This window comes from Polypterus senegalus, chromosome 1, assembly GCF_016835505.1.
Source record: "Polypterus senegalus isolate Bchr_013 chromosome 1, ASM1683550v1, whole genome shotgun sequence".
Taxonomy (NCBI): Eukaryota; Metazoa; Chordata; class Cladistia; order Polypteriformes; family Polypteridae; genus Polypterus; species Polypterus senegalus.
The window spans coordinates 243,543,502-243,563,087 of record NC_053154.1 but is presented as its reverse complement, the minus strand read 5'-3'; the positions used below and the strand labels follow the sequence as shown (position 1 = coordinate 243,563,087).

General features: G+C 37.3%; 1 protein-coding gene across 4 annotated transcripts in view; it reads left to right on the top strand.

Moving 5' to 3' along the window:
- ide (insulin-degrading enzyme) overlaps positions 1-19,586 on the top strand; it is a 118,017-nt gene that overhangs the window by 11,969 nt on the left and 86,462 nt on the right. For all 4 annotated transcript variants that reach the window (XM_039770906.1, XM_039770897.1, XM_039770924.1 and 1 more), the window contains exons 3-5: positions 9,892-10,099; positions 11,043-11,212; positions 16,199-16,321. In XM_039770906.1, coding sequence (XP_039626840.1) covers positions 9,892-10,099; positions 11,043-11,212; positions 16,199-16,321 — 501 coding nt within the window. The remainder of the gene's footprint in view (positions 1-9,891; positions 10,100-11,042; positions 11,213-16,198; positions 16,322-19,586) is intronic.

The window sequence follows — 19,586 nt, the reverse complement described above, 5'->3', positions numbered from 1 at the left end:
GGACACTGCTTGAGTTTGGACAGTGTGCTTGTTTAAAATGAAGCAGCTTACACTCTTAATTGGAAAAAGAAAAGATAAGGACAAGCTTGAAATTGCTGCTTAGTAAACAACAGGCTTTTTAAAAGATTTGTACTGTTTATGATTTGTTGCAATGTGTCCTATAGCACAAGTTATGGTAATAAACAAATACTACATAATTTAAATGGTAATCCATATTTTATAATTACACCTGAAGAATTACAAATGTTTAGTTGATGCACTCAATTTAATATAGTCTGTGATGCAGTCACAGAGTTCCTCAATGTTGTCCTCATTTGACTCGCGCATCATTTATAATAATAATAATGAATTTTATTTATAGGGCACTTTACATTAGCAGTAAATCTCAAAGTGCTACTTAAAAAGTTTAAACAAAAGCAAAGCAACATAAAAACAGAGATAACACAACAATAATTATAGCATTCTTGTTAATAAGCTTTCCTAAATAGAAAAGTCTTTAGCCATTTTTTAAAATAGCCCACAGCCTGCTGTGTTCTTATGCTCTCTGGTAGGGCATTCCAGAGCTGTGGAGCTGGGGCTGCAAAGGCTCGGTCACCCATTGTATGAAGTTTGGTCACAGGGGTGTGAAAGAGGTAGGTATTTGCAAAATGGAGGTTTCTTGCAGTGGTTTGTAGTTTAAGGAGTTCCTTCAGGTATTATCATTTCCCAGTCTCTCTTTTGGAAGCAGTCATTCAGAATCATTTCAGCCCCCTGGCTCTATTTCTTCACTGTTCTGGTGATAACAGTTTGTCGTCTAATAGCAGGCTTGTAGCTGGGAATGAGATGAATCAGGTTGTGGTCAGATTTGCCTCAAGGAGCCAAGTAGATTACACTTAAAGGCATTGTTAACATTTGAGTAAAGCAGGCCCAGCTTGTTATTTCCTAGAGTGGAACAGCTCACAAATTGATAAGACATTTGTCATCATTTGTTCCAAAGTTACATGGTTGAAGTTACGACATATTATAGCTGCAGGTTCAGAGTGAGTCATCATTAAAGTGTTAGTGACAGAATGAATCATTTCCATTGCTAGATTCCCATTTGTAGAGGCAGGAATGTAAACATTAATAAGGATGAATTAATTTATCTCCCTGGGCAAATAATGTGGACAAATTCCAACAGCCAGAATTTCAATATCTGAATTACAAACTGTGGTTTCAACTGTAATATGCTCCCTTTTACACCATTCCTCATTTATATAAATGACCAGCCCCCCTACTGTCCCTTTTCCACACCGCACTAGATCTTTGTCTGCTTGAATAAGTTGAAAGCTGTCCAGTATTAAAACAGGGTCAGGTATATCAAGTTTAAGCCTGCTCTCCGTAAAGCACAAAATGCCACTATTCTTGTATGCTTCTTGGTGCGCTACTGTGTACATTTGATTGATTGATGTATTATAAATTGATATCTGCAGCCTTTTTATGGAAACTGTATTTCTCACTTGTTCTTTTCTTTCTTTTCTTTTTTCTGAACTTACAGTATATATAAATACATACATACATACATAGAAATATTTATTCATTGTATTATATGAAAATTAGTAACACTTAATTGCTGTGAATAAATGAAAACCTTAAATTATGTGATTATGCAGGATTATTTTGAATCTTATGGAACGGATGTACTAAGAATAAAGGAATAAAAAATGGTGTTCAACAGTATTACTCTCATTTATCACTATCAATATCTTCCAGATTTTAGCTGGCTAAAAGGCTACCTCGCTGGTACTTTATGCTTTACTAACAGAACATAGTGTTCAGAGGTCTGAGATTATGATCAAGGATGTGAGTGGGCATGCATTCTGAAATACAGGAAGTTGCAAGATTGTCTTCCAGAAAATTAAAACATTTTATAATACTCTTGTCGAGGGTGCCAGGGGCCACGACCTGGCTGGGACGCCTTGGAGGACCGGAAGTGGGCGTGTGCCCATCTGAGATCACGTGGGTGCCGCCTTCCTGGTTGCTTTGGGGGCCACGGGTTCAGGGCGTGGAAGCCCCACCCTGTAGGGGCCCGTGGTCACCGCCAGGAGGCACCCCAATGCCTTGGGGACCCTGGACCTCAGCACTTCCGCCACACCAGGAAGTGCTGGGGGGAAGAGAAGCAGGGACTATGTTTAGAAATCTTCTTGCCTAATAAGACTAGAATTAGCACCTACTAAATAGAAACACCATAAGCCATACAACCCACCCTGTCACAAACCTGGACACACTTCCATATTAGGAAACATAAGAATCCTAAACCCTTTTAATCCAGTTAAGGGTTACAGGTAGCCAGAACATAAACATCAACTGTGGACAAGGATCTTTATTATCATATAGTGGTCATCCGTGCATGAGATGACTTTCCTATGCTTCTAGCACCGTCATATCTATCTATCTATCTGTTAATTTCAAATCCTTTCACATAGTGGTTAAAGCTAAAATATATCTACAGTGCATCTGGAAAGTATTCACAGCGCATCACTTTTTCCACATTTTCTTATGTTACAGCCTTATTACAAAATGGATTAAATTCATTTTTTTTCCATAATGATAACATGAAAAAAATTTACTTGAGATTTTTGCAAATTTATTAAAAATAAAAAAATTGAGAAAGCACATGTACATAAGTATTCACAGCCTTTGCCATGAAGCTCAAAATTGAGCTTGGGTGCATCCTGTTTCCCCTGATCATCCTTGAGATGTTTTTGCAGCTTAATTGGAGTCCACCTGTGGTAAATTCAGTTGATTGGACATGATTTGGAAAGGCACACACCTGTCTATTTAAGTTCCCACAGTTGACAGTTCATGTCAGAGCACAAACCAAGCATGAAGTCAAAGGAATTGTCTGTAGACCTCCGAGACAGGATTGACTCGAGGCACAAATCTGGGGAAGGTTACAGAAAAAGTTCTGCTGCTTTGAAGGTCCCAATGAGCACAGTGGCCTCCATCATCCGTAAGTGGAAGAAGTTCAAAACCACCAGGACTCTTCCTAGAGCTGGCTGGCCATCTAAACTGAGCGATCGGGGGAGAAGGGCCTTAGTCAGGGAGGTGACCAAGAACCCAATGGTCACTCTGTCAGAGCTCCACAGGTCCTCTGTGGAGAGAGTAGAACCTTCCAGAAGGACAACCATCTCTGCAGCAATCCACCAATCAGGCCTGTATGGTAGAGTGGTCAGACGGAAGCCACTCCTTAGTAAAAGGCACGTGGCAGCCCGCCTGGAGTTTGCCAAAAGGCACCCGAAGGACTCTCAGACCATGAGAAACAAAATTCTCTGGTCTGATGAGACAAAGATTGAACTCTTTGGTGTGAATGCCAGGTGTCACGTTTGGAGGAAACCAGGCACCGCTCATCACCAGGCCAATACCATCCCTACAGTGAAGCATGGTGGTGGCAGCATCATGCTGTGGGGATGTTTTTCAGCGGCCGGAAATGGGAGACTAGTCAGGATAAAGGGAAAGATGACTGCAACAATGCACAGAGACATCCTGGATGAAAACCTGCTTCAGAGCGCTCTTGACCTCAGACTGGGGCGACGGTTCATCTTTCAGCAGGACAACAACCCTAAGCACACAGCCAAGATATCAAAGGAGTGGCTTCAGGACAACTCTGTGAATGTCCTTGAGTGGCCCAGCCAGAGGCCAGACTTGAATCTGATTGAACATCTCTGGAGAGATCTTAAAATGGCTGTGCACCAACGCTTACCATCCAACCTGATGGAGCTTGAGAGGCGCTGCAAAGAGGAATGGGCGAAACTGGCCAAGGAGAGGTGTGCCAAGTTTGTGGCATCATATTCAAAAAGACTTGAGGGTGTAATTGCTGCCAAAGGTGCATCGACAAAGTATTGAGCAAAGGCTGTGAATACTTATGTACATGTGCTTTCTCAGTTTTTTTATTTTTAATAAATTTTTAAAAATCTCAAACTTTTTTCACTTTGTCATTATGGAGTGTTGTGTGTAGAATTCTGAGGAAAAAAAATGAATTAAATCCATTTTGGAATAAGGCTGTATCATAACAAAATTTGGAAAAAGTGATGCACTGTGAATACTTTCCTGATGCACTGTATCTCTTAATCATTATTTTGGAGAAAAACTCTTATGGAAATTAAGTAGATGCATTAATTGACTTGCCACATAAATTGTTTGGTAAAGCTACTGTATATTGTTGAAGTTAGGGAATTTTGAGTTAAGTCTTTAGCTAAAGTGTATGTAACTTATGGCCTCAACTGTATATTGTGATATCAACATCTTTATTGGCTGCTGTTTTGGTATTCACTGCCTAAAACTGTGAGCTGCAGCATTAATTGATTATTCAAATTTATGTATGTATGTATGCAAGTGTAGTTTACTTACCTTGGCATTGACATTCATGTCTATGATTTCGAAGAGCATGGGGGTCATAAGGTCACTGGAAATGGGTTTGTGGTGCTCCCGATATCTATGCAAAAGGACGAAGGTCCAAGTCTTTAGAGTCCTGGTGCTTCCTGTTTTGCTATATGGTTGCAAGACATGGACGCTATCCAGTGACCTGAGACCATGACTGGAATCCTTCAGTGCTGTGTCTCTTTTGAGAATCCTTGGGTACTGCTGGCTTGAGTTTGCTAGTGTCGAATGAGTGGTTGCTCATGGCCTCCCAAATGAGGCACATTACCTGCATTGTGAGTTACGGCACTATGGCCATGTGGTGCAATTCCCAGAGGGTGATCTAACTCGCAGGATACTCATTGTTAAGAACACGAGTGGCTGGATCATGCCAAGGGGACACTCGCATGACACCTGGATGTGGCAGGTAAATGGTCAATTCCGGAAGGTCGCACAGGACCGCTTGTCTGCCTATGGGGTTGCCAGCCAGGATCCAAAGCTGTTTTGTTGTGTAGTCGGTGTGGCAACATGCTGTATCAGTGCATACTCCCCATCCTGACCTGCCATGAACCTGATGTACACATAATACATCACTTCTTTATAGCCAAACCTCACCCCAGACCTTAATAGCTATTTATGTAAAATGTTAGCTTAAATACTGGTAATAATAAAGTCTTAGAATATTGCAGTTTTGTTTTCAACTTAATTTATTCATATCCACCTTAATAAAGGACATGTGCATCTGACTGGTTCCTGTGTCTCTCCAAAATTCCAGGGACCAGAAGTATTTTGGATATTTTTCGATTTTTTTTTTCTTATTAGATGTAACAGACAGACAATTTTTTGATGTCAGGAATTTGATTTCAGCTCTTAAGTAAATAATGGTAGAATAATACATTGAAATACATTGCAAAGTTTAATCACAGTATTGTGACCCAAGACGATATTTTATCATGGGATCAATAGCAACTATTCCCTAAAATAATCTGTGTGTCATGGTCTAAATAAATCCTAGCCAGCCCATTTTTCTACCACAATAATTCAGACAGGGCTTTGGAAATTTTTTAAACAGCTGTTATCAGACTTTACAACATACCCTTTGGCTACACAGTGTTCTTCCATTTTATTAAGTTTAATTTTAAACAGATTACAAACATTTTATTTAGTTATTGAGTGAATTCTGTACAATTTTTCAACACATCTGACTAGTGCAAATATGTTAAGGCTGATGTAACAGTCCAGTTCAATTAAATAAAATAAATTATATTTCTCTGTCTCCCCTTCACACCTTGCCATTCTGACGTAATTGTGCTCTGTTCAAGTGTTGCATAATTATGTCTCTAAGCTAGACTGATTCTTAAAATAACAGCAAACAACTGCACAGAGCGTCATCCATTGGTGTATTACAAATACTGAATGGAATACAGTAACCTGGATGTGTGCTTTAAATGAAAATAGAATTTCCATGATTGTACATATAAGCAGAAACTTTAAGCGGGACATTTGTATTTGCCATTTACAGTGGGGTATGGAAAGTATTCAGACCCCCTTAAATTTTTCACTCTTTGTTATATTGCAGCCATTTGCTAAAATCATTTAAATTAATTTTTTCCCTCATTAATGTACACACAGCACCCCATATTGAGAGACAAAAAAAAATTTTTTTGAAATTGTTGCAGATTTATTAAAAAAGAAAAACTGAAATATCATATGGTCCTAAGTATTCAGACCCTTTGCTCAGTATTTAGTAGAAGCACCCTTTTGAGCTAATACAGCCATGAGTCTTCTTGGGAAAGATGCACATGGATTTGGGGATCCTCTGCCATTCCTCCTTACAGATCCTCTCCAGTTCTGTCAGGTTGGATGGTAAATGTTGGTGGACAGCCATTTTTAGGTCTCTCCAGAGATGCTCAATTGGGTTTAAGTCAGGACTCTGGCTGGGCCATTCAAGAACAGTCACAGAGTTGTTGTGAAGCCACTGCTTCGTTATTTTAGCTGTGTGCTTAGGGTCGTTGTCTTGTTGGAAGGTAAACCTTCGGCCCAGTCTGTGGTCCTTAGCACTCTGGAGAAGGTTTTTGTCCAGGATATCCCTGTACTTGGCTGCATTCATCTTTCCCTCGATTGCAACCAGTCGTCCTGTCCCTGCAGCTGAAAAACACCCCCACAGCATGATGCTGCCACCGCCATGCTTCACTGTGGGGACTGTATTGGACAAGTGATGAGCAGTGCCTGGTTGTCTCCACACATACCGCTTAGAATTAAGGCCAAAACGTTCTATCTTGGTCTCATCAGACCAGAGAATCTTATTTCTGACCAGTCTCAGAGTCCTTCAGGTGGTCTGAGATGAATGCAGCCAAGTACAGGGATATCCTGGACAAAAACCTTCTCCAGAGTGCTAAGGACCTCAGACTGGGCCGAAGGTTTACTTTCCAACAAGACAACGACCCTAAGCACACCGCTAAAATAATGAAGGAGTGGCTTCACAACAACTCTGTGACTGTTCTTGAATGGCCCAGCCAGAGCCCTGACTTAAACCCAATTGAGCATCCCTGGAAAGACCTAAAAATGGCTGTCCACCAACGTTTACCATCCAACCTGACAGAACTGGAGAGGATCTGCAAGGAGGAATGGCAGAGGATCCCCAAATCCAGGTGTGAAAAACTTGTTGCATCTTTCCCAAGAAGACTCATGGCTGTATTAGCTCAAAAGGGTGCTTCTACTAAATACTGAGCAAAGGGTCTGAATACTTAGGACCGTGTGATATTTCAGTTTTTCTTTTTTAATAAATCTGCAACAATTTCAAAAATTTTTTTTTTTGTCTCTCAATATGGGGTGCTGTGTGTACATTAATGAAGGAAAAAATTAATTTAAATGATTTTAGCAAATGGCTGCAATATAACAAAGAGTGAAAAATTGAAGGGGGTCTGAATACTTTCCATACCCACTGTATGTAGTCTTGAATTCCATCTGTTCATTATAAATCATTTATTTCCAAATAATAAAATGTTACGAAATTTTGTTGATGTATCAATAATTGAAGCCACATAATATAATTTGCTACTTATTACAGCTTACTGACTGACTGTTGCAGCTGTGATTATATAGTCGTATATGAAAAAGTAATTTTAATGATTGGTTAAGTTTAATTGTGTTAAACTATTTTGGGTAGAAGTTACATTTTTCTGATAAAATGTAATATAAAGAAAATATAGCTTGTGTCCTGAGATTGTACAATGCTGTAATTAATTTAAAAAATCTTTACATAGCTAAAAACCGCACCATAGCTATGCATAAATAAAAATTTGTAATAAAAACTGCTCAACCAAATTGCCATGTAAAAATGCATATTTTAAATGCATTTTAAGATATTTTAGAGTAACTGCTATAAAGAGAAAACTATATTTAAATTGTTTTACCTGTACCTTAATAGCATTTGAAGATGCCTGTAAATCATTTAGAGATCAGTAAATAATTGGCTTGCAATAATGGTATTCCTCTTACAACTTTGCAAAGATTTTACTTTTTAAAATTTACATTGCCAAAAGTAAGATCTCAGTAAACATAAAATGTTCAGTACTGTGTGTGTCCATAACTTTTAGGATTGAATGCATCCATTGAAAAACATTAGCATGAAAATCACAGTAATCAAAATTAATAAAGTGTAAAAAAAAAAAATCCTAAAATTTGATAAATAAGTTTAAAGAAGTTCAAAATTGGCCTAAATGCATAGCAGATGAAGTCTCTTCCCAGTGTCCCATAAAATCTCTTAAGCAGTGAACATTTTGATGCATATTTCCCAAACCATATCTAGTAATACAATATAGTCTGCTGAAAACTAATGTATCGTCTAATTTTGCGAAGTAAATATTAATTTCACCTGCTATATAAACCGAAATTAAGGTCCCCAGAGGGGTATTGATAGTGTACAGTACTTCATTCTCTGCTTCTCTCACCCATTTGAGTGTATCATCATGAAACATTTACAGTATTAATGTATTAACTGTGCATTTTAAAATTGGTGAGTTATTTGTGTACCTCTGCCGTCAGGAGTTGGAACCCCTTGTGCTTTTGGTATATTCTTTATAAAGTCTTTTATTTGCATAATTTTACACCCCTTGGGGAAGATTACAGGAGGACTTTAATTAAATCTAGAAATGCAATAAAAATAAACTTAACAATTTAAAATAAAATCAAAGCACAGTAATTGTTCACTATCTATTTTTGTAACCAACTTTATTTAGATAACAATAGAATCAAAATCAATTAATCAACCAAAAACTAATACATATAGTTGGTGGTGGAGAATATAGAAAAATATTTTATCGCAATACTTTTTTTCGTGTCAGTCTATATTACAATATAAATCAAATCACTATTTCTTTCAAGATATCGTATGGTTAATTTTGGTGTAAATATACTTTCTGTCAGAAATTGAACATGACAAATGTACTGTAGGGCATTATACAATTTTATTTAAAAAAAATAATATATGTATATATAATAAGCTAAAATCTTAATTCTGAGTGGTCAAAAGCTTCGAGTGTTACAGTTGAACACAAGCAAAATTCACAATTACATTTTTTGGTCAATTACAAATAAATAAAATAGGTAATACAAAATAAAAATAGTATCAGTTCTGACCAGTCAAAAGCTTTGACGTTTTATAGGAGAGCACAATAAATTTGTTGGTCAGCTCCAAATAAATAAAATAAAATCTTAATTCTAAAATTCTAAAATCTTAAATCTAAAACTAAAATCTTAAAGCTTTCAAGTTTCATAGCACAAAGTAAATTCTTTGGTCAGTTCCAAATTAATAAGGTAGGTATTAATAAAAAATAAAATCTCAAAAAAATGCCCCTCTATACTGTATCCTTTCCTTTGTATATATTCAAACTGTTTTAAATGGTTGGGAAACAAACCCACAAATAAATCGAGAAGAAACACTCTATATATATCTATATATATCCTCTGTACAAATTCAAGCTACTTTCAAATGTAACTGAAGGAGAACATAAACAAAATTGACATTCTCTCAGTTGTGGTCAGCTTATGCGCCAAGGCAAAAAAAAAAAATAAAGATGCAAAAAATCCCAATTAGTGCAGCACTTGCTTTGGTCTGGGAGTATAAAATCTTGTATTGTGCGAACTCTAAAAGATGGTACAAAAGATTAGTGGTAATGCCTGTCTATGTGGGAACATGCTTTCGATGCAGTTTGCAGTGCACGCTACTCTGTGATGATTATCTTTATTTTTTTTTTAACCAGCCCTACATAAGGTACATGGAATCATATATGGAAACTGAGGTCTAGATTTTGTACCATTTCCCATTTGTAACCATTATACAGTAGTGTTGTTTAAGGGAGCTTTAAGTCTTTGTTTTAATATTGTATTAGCCACTATGTAGATAAAAATTAACTAGCAGTGTTGGCTTAATTTCTCATCAAAATATTTCTTGTGTTGGTTTTTATGCTTGCTTAAAAAAATAAAGCACATAACTTCATTTGTATATTTTAGGTTCTTTATCAGATCCTCCTAACATATCAGGGCTAGCCCACTTTTGTGAACATATGCTATTCTTGGGAACTGAGAAATATCCCAAGGAGAATGAATACAGTCAGTTTCTCAGTGAGCATGCTGGGAGTTCAAATGCTTTCACCAGTGGAGAACACACAAACTACTACTTTGATGTATCACATGAGCACTTGGATGGAGCACTTGACAGGTGAGATATATTTCTTTTTGAAATATTGTACATGAAACTTTGTAGGTACAATATTAACTGTAGTGCAGTTTCTAATTATAAAGAATAGCTAACAGTAGGTAAGCAGATTGAAACACTGCGGTATATGAAGAACACTAACTATTCTGAAGTAAATAATTACACGTAGGACTCATTCCTTAGTTTATTAATAAGTAAACAGCCGCGTATAATTACATGGTGTTGTGTAGAAAAACTTTCAGGCCTTGTTGCCTCTAAATATACCTAAAAATGCTGCAGAATCTAACACCTTTAAAACAGGTTGTTATTGGTATGTTTAGTTGGAATTTAGGTGACAGTGAAAGATCAGTTTGACAGATATCAGATGATTGCAAATTTAATCTATAACTTTATCAAGTACTTTCATCAATAAAAGTTAAATGTAGCATTTTTTTGGATCCATTCAAAAAGTTCACAACTTGGACTATAGAGTAGTGAAAATGTAACATCAAATTAGTTTCCTCCACTAATGGGAATCGTGTACACGTTACTTGCTAATGAAGAAGCTGGGGTGTTTGGTTCCAAAAATGAAAGTTTTTGTTTGTTCTCTATTATTGCAGGATAAATTATTTTTTTAGCATGATTACAACACTTTTTTATCTTCTGAGAAGAAATCTGACTGCTGATTACAACTTGTTTCTTGTTCACTTTTACCTCAAGTTGTAATATTGTTTTCTTCTTGAATGAAGTGCCTTTTTGAAACATTATGTGCCTCTAATGTCTGGGTAACTACTAATTATCTTTTAAGTTTCATAATTATCTTGTTATAATCTGTTGTAGGATATTATTACTATTGAAGGTAAGTAAAATTATATTAATAGAAATGATTTCACTTTTCCATATTCTTAGCCACAATTACGTTCTGTTGTATGATATTAGTAAATAACTGATTTCTATTGGTTCTCAGATTTGCACAGTTTTTCTTGTGTCCTCTGTTTGATGAGAGCTGCAAAGACAGGGAAGTAAATGCCGTGGACTCGGAACATGAAAAAAATCTGATGAATGATGCCTGGAGACTTTTTCAGTTAGAAAAGGCTACTGGGAACCCTAATCATCCATTTAGTAAATTTGGGACAGGTTAGTCTGCTTCTACACAAAGCATTCCATTATGTATTTAAAGAAGGTCTTTTTCCTACTTTTTATTGTTTTTTAAGAACTGATTTACTTAGAAGAAGTTTAATTTTGTTTATTATATTTATTATCATCCTCATCCTGTAGGTGAAGCTTTTTACTGTAAATGTTTTGTAATCAATGATAACAATTAATAAGATAAAGAGACACCTGTGCATTTAAAATTTATTTAATATGTTCACCTTGTTTAACTCCTTTACCCTTCCTGTCACTACTTTGTCTGTCAACTTTCTACAAAATTTAGTGTAATTTTAAATAAAAGGGCTTAACAGCATTACTTTTAGCATATTTTCAAAAAATCATGAAGGTGACAAAGATATGTGAAGTTGCCTGTACTATGATAGATGAGCTGAAGGTGCAAGATCAAGATTAATGCCACTTGTAACCAGGGCTTTGGAGTTGGAGACAATTTTGGGTACCTGGGGTCAGAGTCGGCAAAAATGTACCGACTCCTAATAAATTTATATTGTAATGAAAAAAAAAATACAGCAAGTTCAAATTAGGGAATCCATTCCCGGATGGGTTTATCCATCCCTGGTAATTCGTGAATCTCGCATTTCATTCCCGGGCTCCCAGGGATGACACAGGCATCTCACATGTGAATGGTTTTAGAATGACCAACACTTATTTTTAATAAAACTACTGCAATATGTTCACACAAATAAAAGAAAAACCTTATCTACAAGCAGTTCATGCTGTCATATAAGTACATGTATCTTTAGTTGTGGTAATAAGAGCTTAGAAAGAACATCGTCCTCACAGGTGGTGCACTGGTAGTGCTGCTTTCTTGCAGTAAGGAGACTGTGGAAGATTGTTGGTTCTCTTCCCGATTCCTCCCAGTGTGGATAGCGCTTTGAGTACTGAGAAAAGCGCTATATCAGCGTTTCTCAACCTTTAAATATTTGCAACCTGAGTTTTCATAACAGTTCTAATCGTGCCCCCCCTAACGTTTATTTGAAAGGAGCCCACTAATACCAATTTGTTCTTTTTAAATTAATGATATATCATCGATGCATATTTTATTATACCTACTTAACTTTTATCGACATTTATCTAACTCTATATTTATTTTTCTAGTATCAGAATGTAGTTTAAGGTAATTTGTTTTTGGTTTCAATAGATGTATTTTTCATATTTTCGATTCTTGTTTTCTTTTTTTCACATCTTCGCGCCTGTTGTCTGATGAAGTGCAAGCTGCAGCAATGGCGCCACCTTAATTATTTTCAACTATAACTGTGTTATTTCTTGATCGATTTTTACACTTTTACACGCTATATATGCGAGCTCGGCCGTTCCCATTTTCCCGGGAATTACAGCAGTTTCATTCTCAGGAATGCGGGAATAGCCCGGGAATGGATTCCCTAGTTGAAATGTCCCATTTCACAAACAACAGTCATAATTAAGTACTTCTATGACGTAAGAATAAAGCCCAGTGCATAGTTGTGTTTACTACTAGTGTGAAGTTCAGCTGAGCTATTATCTATCTATCTATCTATACATCTATCTATACATCTATACAACCTGACATTCACATATTGTAAACTGGGTTATGGTACATTACAAAAAGTGTTTTCATTTTATTTCAGAAATAATGTGTTTAACAAGTTCATTTGATTGTAGACAAGTGTAATGATGTAGGTGCATGCTATTACCTGATGTGTGTTCATTGGTTCTTGTCTTTTGTTTAAACTGGCCCATACAGTAGAGAGTCGGCCTCCTAGCCAGTAGTTCTGTGGTTAAATGACGTGTATGTTGCCTTCTTTCAATCAACATGGAAAATACATTGGCATATTAAATACAGAGGAGTCGGAGTCAGAAGTACTGAAAACTTAGAAGTCAGAGTCAGTGTCGAAGGATTTATCTACCGACTCCACAGCCCTGCTTGTAACGATTGAAAAGGGAGTGTATATATTTATTTTTTTTTGCCTTTTACTGGAATATTTTTTCAATTAATGGAATTCCTTGTACTCCCATCCTTAAGCTCACGCAAGACTTGCTTGTTCATTGAGAATCCTAATGTGAAATCAGTCTGTTCCACAATTATATGCAATAGCACTGAACCCAGGATTGGTGGGGATGGTGGTGCTTAATAGGGCAGCTGGCTGCTCGCAAGGAAAATGGTTAATTAAGATCCAGAGTGGAGACATGCTCATTCGTCACATGCCTATGTTTCCATTTGCTGAAAGTGTTTGTTTTGCTTCGTTCTTTCATTTACAAGAGTTAATATTGAAAATGCATTACATTCACCAAGCTTGTGTTCATGACAAACTTGCGTATCTACTAAAGACATTGTTCCTCCTTTCCTTTTATGCTAATATCTGCACATAGGAGTTGATGGAGCTTAAATAACTGAGAAAATGTGTCATTTGCATGGAGATCTGAGTGGGACACCTCAGTGACGGTCAGTTTGGGCTTGCTAGCTTTAGAAATAGATATGGGATGCTTTTATAAATAATGCAAAAAAAGAATGCACTCATAACAATTGTTTCTGATCTCCAAACAAATTTAGTACAATGCAAAAGACAACCTGAGTAAACACAAGTTCATTAACACCTATATCGCACTCATATTTAGTCATACACTCAGTCAGTCAACAGGGGAGAACAAATTGTAAATGCCTATTGTAGGGATCGCCACAACGGATCATCTATTTCCTTATCTTTATGTCCATTGCATCCTGCTGCGTCACACCCACCACCTTCATGTCCTTTCTTATCACATCCATAAACCTCCTCTTAGGTCTCCCTCTTTTCCTCTTGCCTGACAGCTCCATCCCTAGCATCCTTCCCAGCATCTCTCCTCTGCACATGACCAAACCAACGTAATCTCACTTCTCTGGGTTTGTCTCCAAACCGTTCAACCTGAGCTGACCCTTTAATATGCTCATTCCTAATCCTGTCCATCCTCGTCACACCGAATGCAAATCTTAACACTGCCTCCTCCAGCTCTGTCTCCTGTCTTTGTGTCAATGCCACCACCTCCAACCCATATAACATAGCTGGCCTCACTACCATCTTGTAGACCTTCCTTTTCACTCTTGCTGGTAACCTGTCTGTCATAAATCACCCCTGACACTTTTCTCCTCCCACTTCAACCTGCCTGAACTCTTTTCCTCACCTTTGTTTCATGCTCCCTGTTACTCTGTACTGTAGATCCCAAGTATTTAAACTTATCCACCTTTGCCAACTCCACTCCCTGCATCCTGACCATTCCCCTGACCCCTCTCATTCACACACATGTATTCTGTCTGGGTCTTACTGACCTTCGTTCCTCTCCGCTCTAGAGCATATTTCCACCTCTCCTCAACCTGCTCCCTACTCTCATTACAGGTCATAATGTCATCGGCAAACATCAATGTCCATTGGGACTCCTGCCTAATTGCTTGTTTATCACCATTGCAAATAAGAAAGGGCTCAGAGCCTATACCTTATGTAATCCCACCTTCACCTTAAATGCATCCATCACTCCTACCGCAGTCCTCACCACTGTTTCACTTCCCTCGTACATATCCTTTACTACATGCATACTTCTCTGCCACTCCTGACTTTCTCATTGAATACCACAACTCCTCTCTAGGCACACTCATATACTTTCTCTAGGTCCAAAAATACACATCAACACCTTCAGAGCAAACATCACATCTGTATTGCTGTTTCCTGCCTTAAAACAATATTCTTAACTTAGCTTCCACTACTCTTTACCTTAACTTCATGCTGTGGCTGTCACTTTTATCTCTCTGTAGTTATTACAGTTCTGCACATCACCCCTTTTCTTAAAAAGCAATACCTGTACACTACTTTTCTACTCCTCAGGCATCCTCACACTTTCCAAGATTGCTTTAAACAATCTTGTTGAAAGCTTTACTGCCATCTCTCCTAAACATCTCAATGCTTCCACAGGCATGTCCTCTGGACCAACAGCCTTCCCATACTTCATCCTCCTCATAGCTGTCCTTACTCCCTCCTTGCTAATCTATTGAATTTCCTACTTCACTATCTCTACATCATCCAAACTCCTCTCTCTCTCATTCTCTTCATTCATGAACATCTCAAAGTACTTTTTCCAGCTGCTCCAGAAGGTTATTCAGTGTAAAATTTTGCCAGATTAATATTGTAGTCTGCTGGGCTAGTGTAGTAAATACAGTAGTCTAATGCTACTGTGATTTCTTACATTTTTAATCCTAAAATTAGTTTTTCCTGAAATTGTAGAGTTGCTTTTATATGTGGTTTATGAATGATCTCTACATACAGCCCTGTATGTTCTTTGATTTGGTTGTGATGCTGTCCCATCTCTGAAGTCACTGTTACTTAGCGGAATACCCTCTGCATTTAATATGCTAAAATAAGTTCTTCCAGTATTTGAAAATTTTATTTTGTTTTTACTTGTGTCATTATGCTGCTTGTAATTATGATTCCTTTCACTTGTAACAGGTATTGAAGCAGCATTGAAACGGTTTGTCTTCTCCTTTCTAACACTGTTGTTTATTTTACTTGTTTAATAGACTTGCTGCACAATTTTCTCTGTATATATCTCAAGTGTGTGTGCGAGTGCGTGCAGACCCATTAACCAAAACAGCAAAGGGGGTGTGATACAATATTCTCGAAGGGGGGTGACCTATTGTATTTACTTTTCTGAATTTCTGACCTTTTTGTTTACCTGGAAGTTTTGTGTCACAGTATGTAAATAATGATAAATCTGGTTTAAGGTATCTTGGTTTGAAGCTGTTAAGTTGGGAGAAAATGTGACCATTCTGCATTAGTGTAAGTATGTGTATGTCATTTCTGTCCATAAGATGGATCGATTTATTTGCAAATATTGTTTTTGAATATTGTTAATGTTAAAAGTTATTTTCAGCAGTATTCTTGTTAAGATTGCTTGCTGTTTTCATGAATTATGACTGTTAAAGTTTAAAATAACTATCTTGTATTACAGGAAACAAAGTTACACTTGAAACAAGACCATCACAAAAAGGGATTGATATTCGCCAAGAGTTGCTCAAATTTCATTTAACTTTCTACTCCTCAAATCTGATGTCACTCTGTGTCCTAGGAAGAGGTGTGTTATTATTCTAATAAGAGTGAAGATAAGATGCTGACCATTGCAGATTTTTAAGCTGTTCTTAAACAGCCTGTCATTTTTCTTTTCTTTAGTATCCTCAGCTTTGAAATTCTCTACTGCATATTTGTTTAAAGAGGGAAGTACGTACATGTCCTCCTTCTAAGAACAATATAACAATTTAAATATTTCTGATTGGCAGGTTCATTGAGTAAATGATTCTAGAGGCAGAAGTCAATCAATTGATCTAATTGATTGAGATTTTCTTTGGTTTCACCTCATAATCATAATATGAAAATGTCTTACATACGACAATAAAATGCAGGAAAAAAAAACGTTCAAGGCTGAACTTGCTGTATCTGTAAACCATGGTAATTAGCTCCAGCAGGCAACAGGTTATTGGCTATCAGTAAAAAATCTGTTTGAGCACACAGTAGTTTCCAAATGTGAAACTGTGCCATTCACACTAAATATACAACTTATCTCATAGTTTGGAGCATTAGTGGATTCACATTGAGTTTGAGTGCCTTACATTGTCATGACAAGTGAGCCCACCAAAACTATGCAATTTGCTTATCTTGGCTTCTTGTAATCACACTTGTTCTTTCAGTAATCCTGCAAAGATTCAGACTATAAGTGAAAAGGAGAATATAGGCTGAGCAGTTAACTACAAGTTTCATCTGAGAAATTACGTTCTGCTTTATTGCCACCACTTAATATAATAGCTGTAGTGCTCTTGTTATAGAATTTATCTGTGGGTTAATCTCACAGTTTCTTTTACTCTATTCTAAGTTGGACCTGGTCAATCTTAACTCCTTTATTTGGGGATGTTACCCCCTACTTATTAGTAGAGAGCATTATGTTAGAAGCTGATTTTCATATTAGCTGCATCACACTGGATTGTGAACTGTTCCAGTGCATGCTAGAGATGACTGTCAGATCAGGCCAAGAAAACAGTATCATTCAAATTGCACACTTGGAGTCATCACTCCCCAAACTGTATATTTTTGAAGGCCTTACTGAATCTTGATATTCTGCCTATTAATGGTTAAAGAAGTGCTTGATGCACAATTATTAGAATCTGACATTCTCCTTTAATGGGTCTGGCTATGCTCTGTATTATGAAAACATAACTCTTACTGCACAAGAAAGGGACTGAATGGCATGATCCAGCAGCCTTAAACTTGTACTCTTATAGTACCTCACATACAATATCCTGCTATTGACTGGGAAAATGCTTCTACATGTTAGCCAAATTAGTTCACCACACATTTATGCTAGTTGCAATAGTGATGACTAATTTTGTAATTGTATTCACATTATATCAGGCAACTTCAGCATTTTCTACAGACGAGTTGCAGTGACCCGAGGTATGGGCCATGAACTTAAAAGTCATTCATACTGAACACCTCCCACACTGCAGCTTTTCTTTTTTTTGTCATAGCTATTAAACTTTTTGGCCTGCTTGTGCCTCTCAGTGAAATCGTAAACCCTTGGAAAACATTTTTTAAACTTAACGTCTTTCCTCAAAGTTAATGTCTACAAGAGATTTTTTGGATTTACAGTGTGCTGGGTTTCATGTCCTTGACCTCTCCCTAGTTTGTGAACACTTGGTAGCTCAGCAACTGTCTTTTTTTCAAGCATCTTGTATATATGTCCTCTTTGGAATTAATAGACATTGGTAATTGATATTTAGTTAAAGATACTCTGATAATGTGTACAGTCGTGGCCAAAAGTTTTGAGAATGACACAAATATTTGGTTTTCACAAAGTTTGCTGCTTCATTGTTTTTAGATCTTTTGTCAGATGTTTCTATGGTATACTGAAATATAATTGCAAGCATTTCATAAGTTTCAAAGGCTTTTCTTGACAATTACATTAAGTTTATGCAAAGAGTCAAGTGCAGTGTTGGCCCTTCTTTTTCGAGACCTCTGCAATTCACCCTGGCATGCCTGTCAATCAACTTCTGGCCCAAATCCTGGCTGATGGGGCAGCTCATTCTTGCGTAATCAATGCTTGGAGTTTGTCAGAATTTGGGGTTTTTGTTTGTCCACCCGCCTCTTGAGGATTGACTACAAGTTCTCAATGAGATTAAGGTCTGGGGAGTTTCCTGGCCATGGACCCAAAATTTTGATGCTTTGTTCCCCCGAGCCACTTAGTTATCACTTTTGCCTTATAGCATGGTGCTCCATCATGCTGGAAAAAACATTATTCATCACCAAACTATTCTTGGATGGTTGGGAGAAGTTGCTCTACGAGGATGTTTTGGTAATATTATTTATTCATGGCTGTGTTCTTAGGCAAAATTGTGAGTGCGCTCGCTCCCTTGGCCGAGAAGTAACCCCACACATGAATGGTTTCAGGTTGCTTTACTGTTGGTATGACACAGGACTGATGGTAGCATTAACCTTTTCTTTTCTGGACAATCTTGTCTTCCGGATACCTCAAACAATCGGAAAGGGGATTCATCATACAAAATGACTTTACCCTAGTCCTCAGCAGTCCAATCCCTGTACCTTTTGCAGAATATCAATCTGTCCTTGATGTTTTTCTTGGAGAGAAGTTGCTTGTTTGCTGCTCTTCTTGACACCAGGCCATTCTCCAAAAGTCTTTGGCTCACTGTGCCTGCAGATACACTCACACCTGCCTGGTGCCATTCCTGAGCAAGCTCTGCACCGGTGGTTCCCTGATCCCACAGCTGAATGAACTTGATGAGACAGTCCTGGCTTTTGCTGGACTTTCTTGGGTGCCCTGAAGCCTTCTTCACAACATCAGTGGAAATGTTTTTTTTTTTTTGGATTAAGTTAATTTTCATGGTAGAGGGAGTTTGCAATTAATTGCAATTCATCTGATCACTCTTCATAACAATGTAGAGTTTTGCAAATTGCCATCATAAAAACAGAGGCAGCAAACTTTGTGAAAATTAATATTTGTGTCATTCTCAAAACCTTTGGCCATGACTGTACTCTTTTGACCAAACACCTATTCATACATGGTGCCTAGTTATGAATAAACCATGATATTCACTGAAATCCAACTACAATTCACCACTCTACTTATCATTTCTCATAGTCACACTCTTTGGGTATCACTGTTGGTGTCCTTAGGAAAGCTGACATAAAGCAGCCTTCCCATTCACTAATTCAGATTCCAAATGTCTCCATACTCACTTCTGTTCTCTACTTTGCACAAACTTTACAGTGGGTGGGAAACCACCATGCTCGGAAAGTCTTTTTCAGAGATGGATATTGAATGAGTCTGTTTG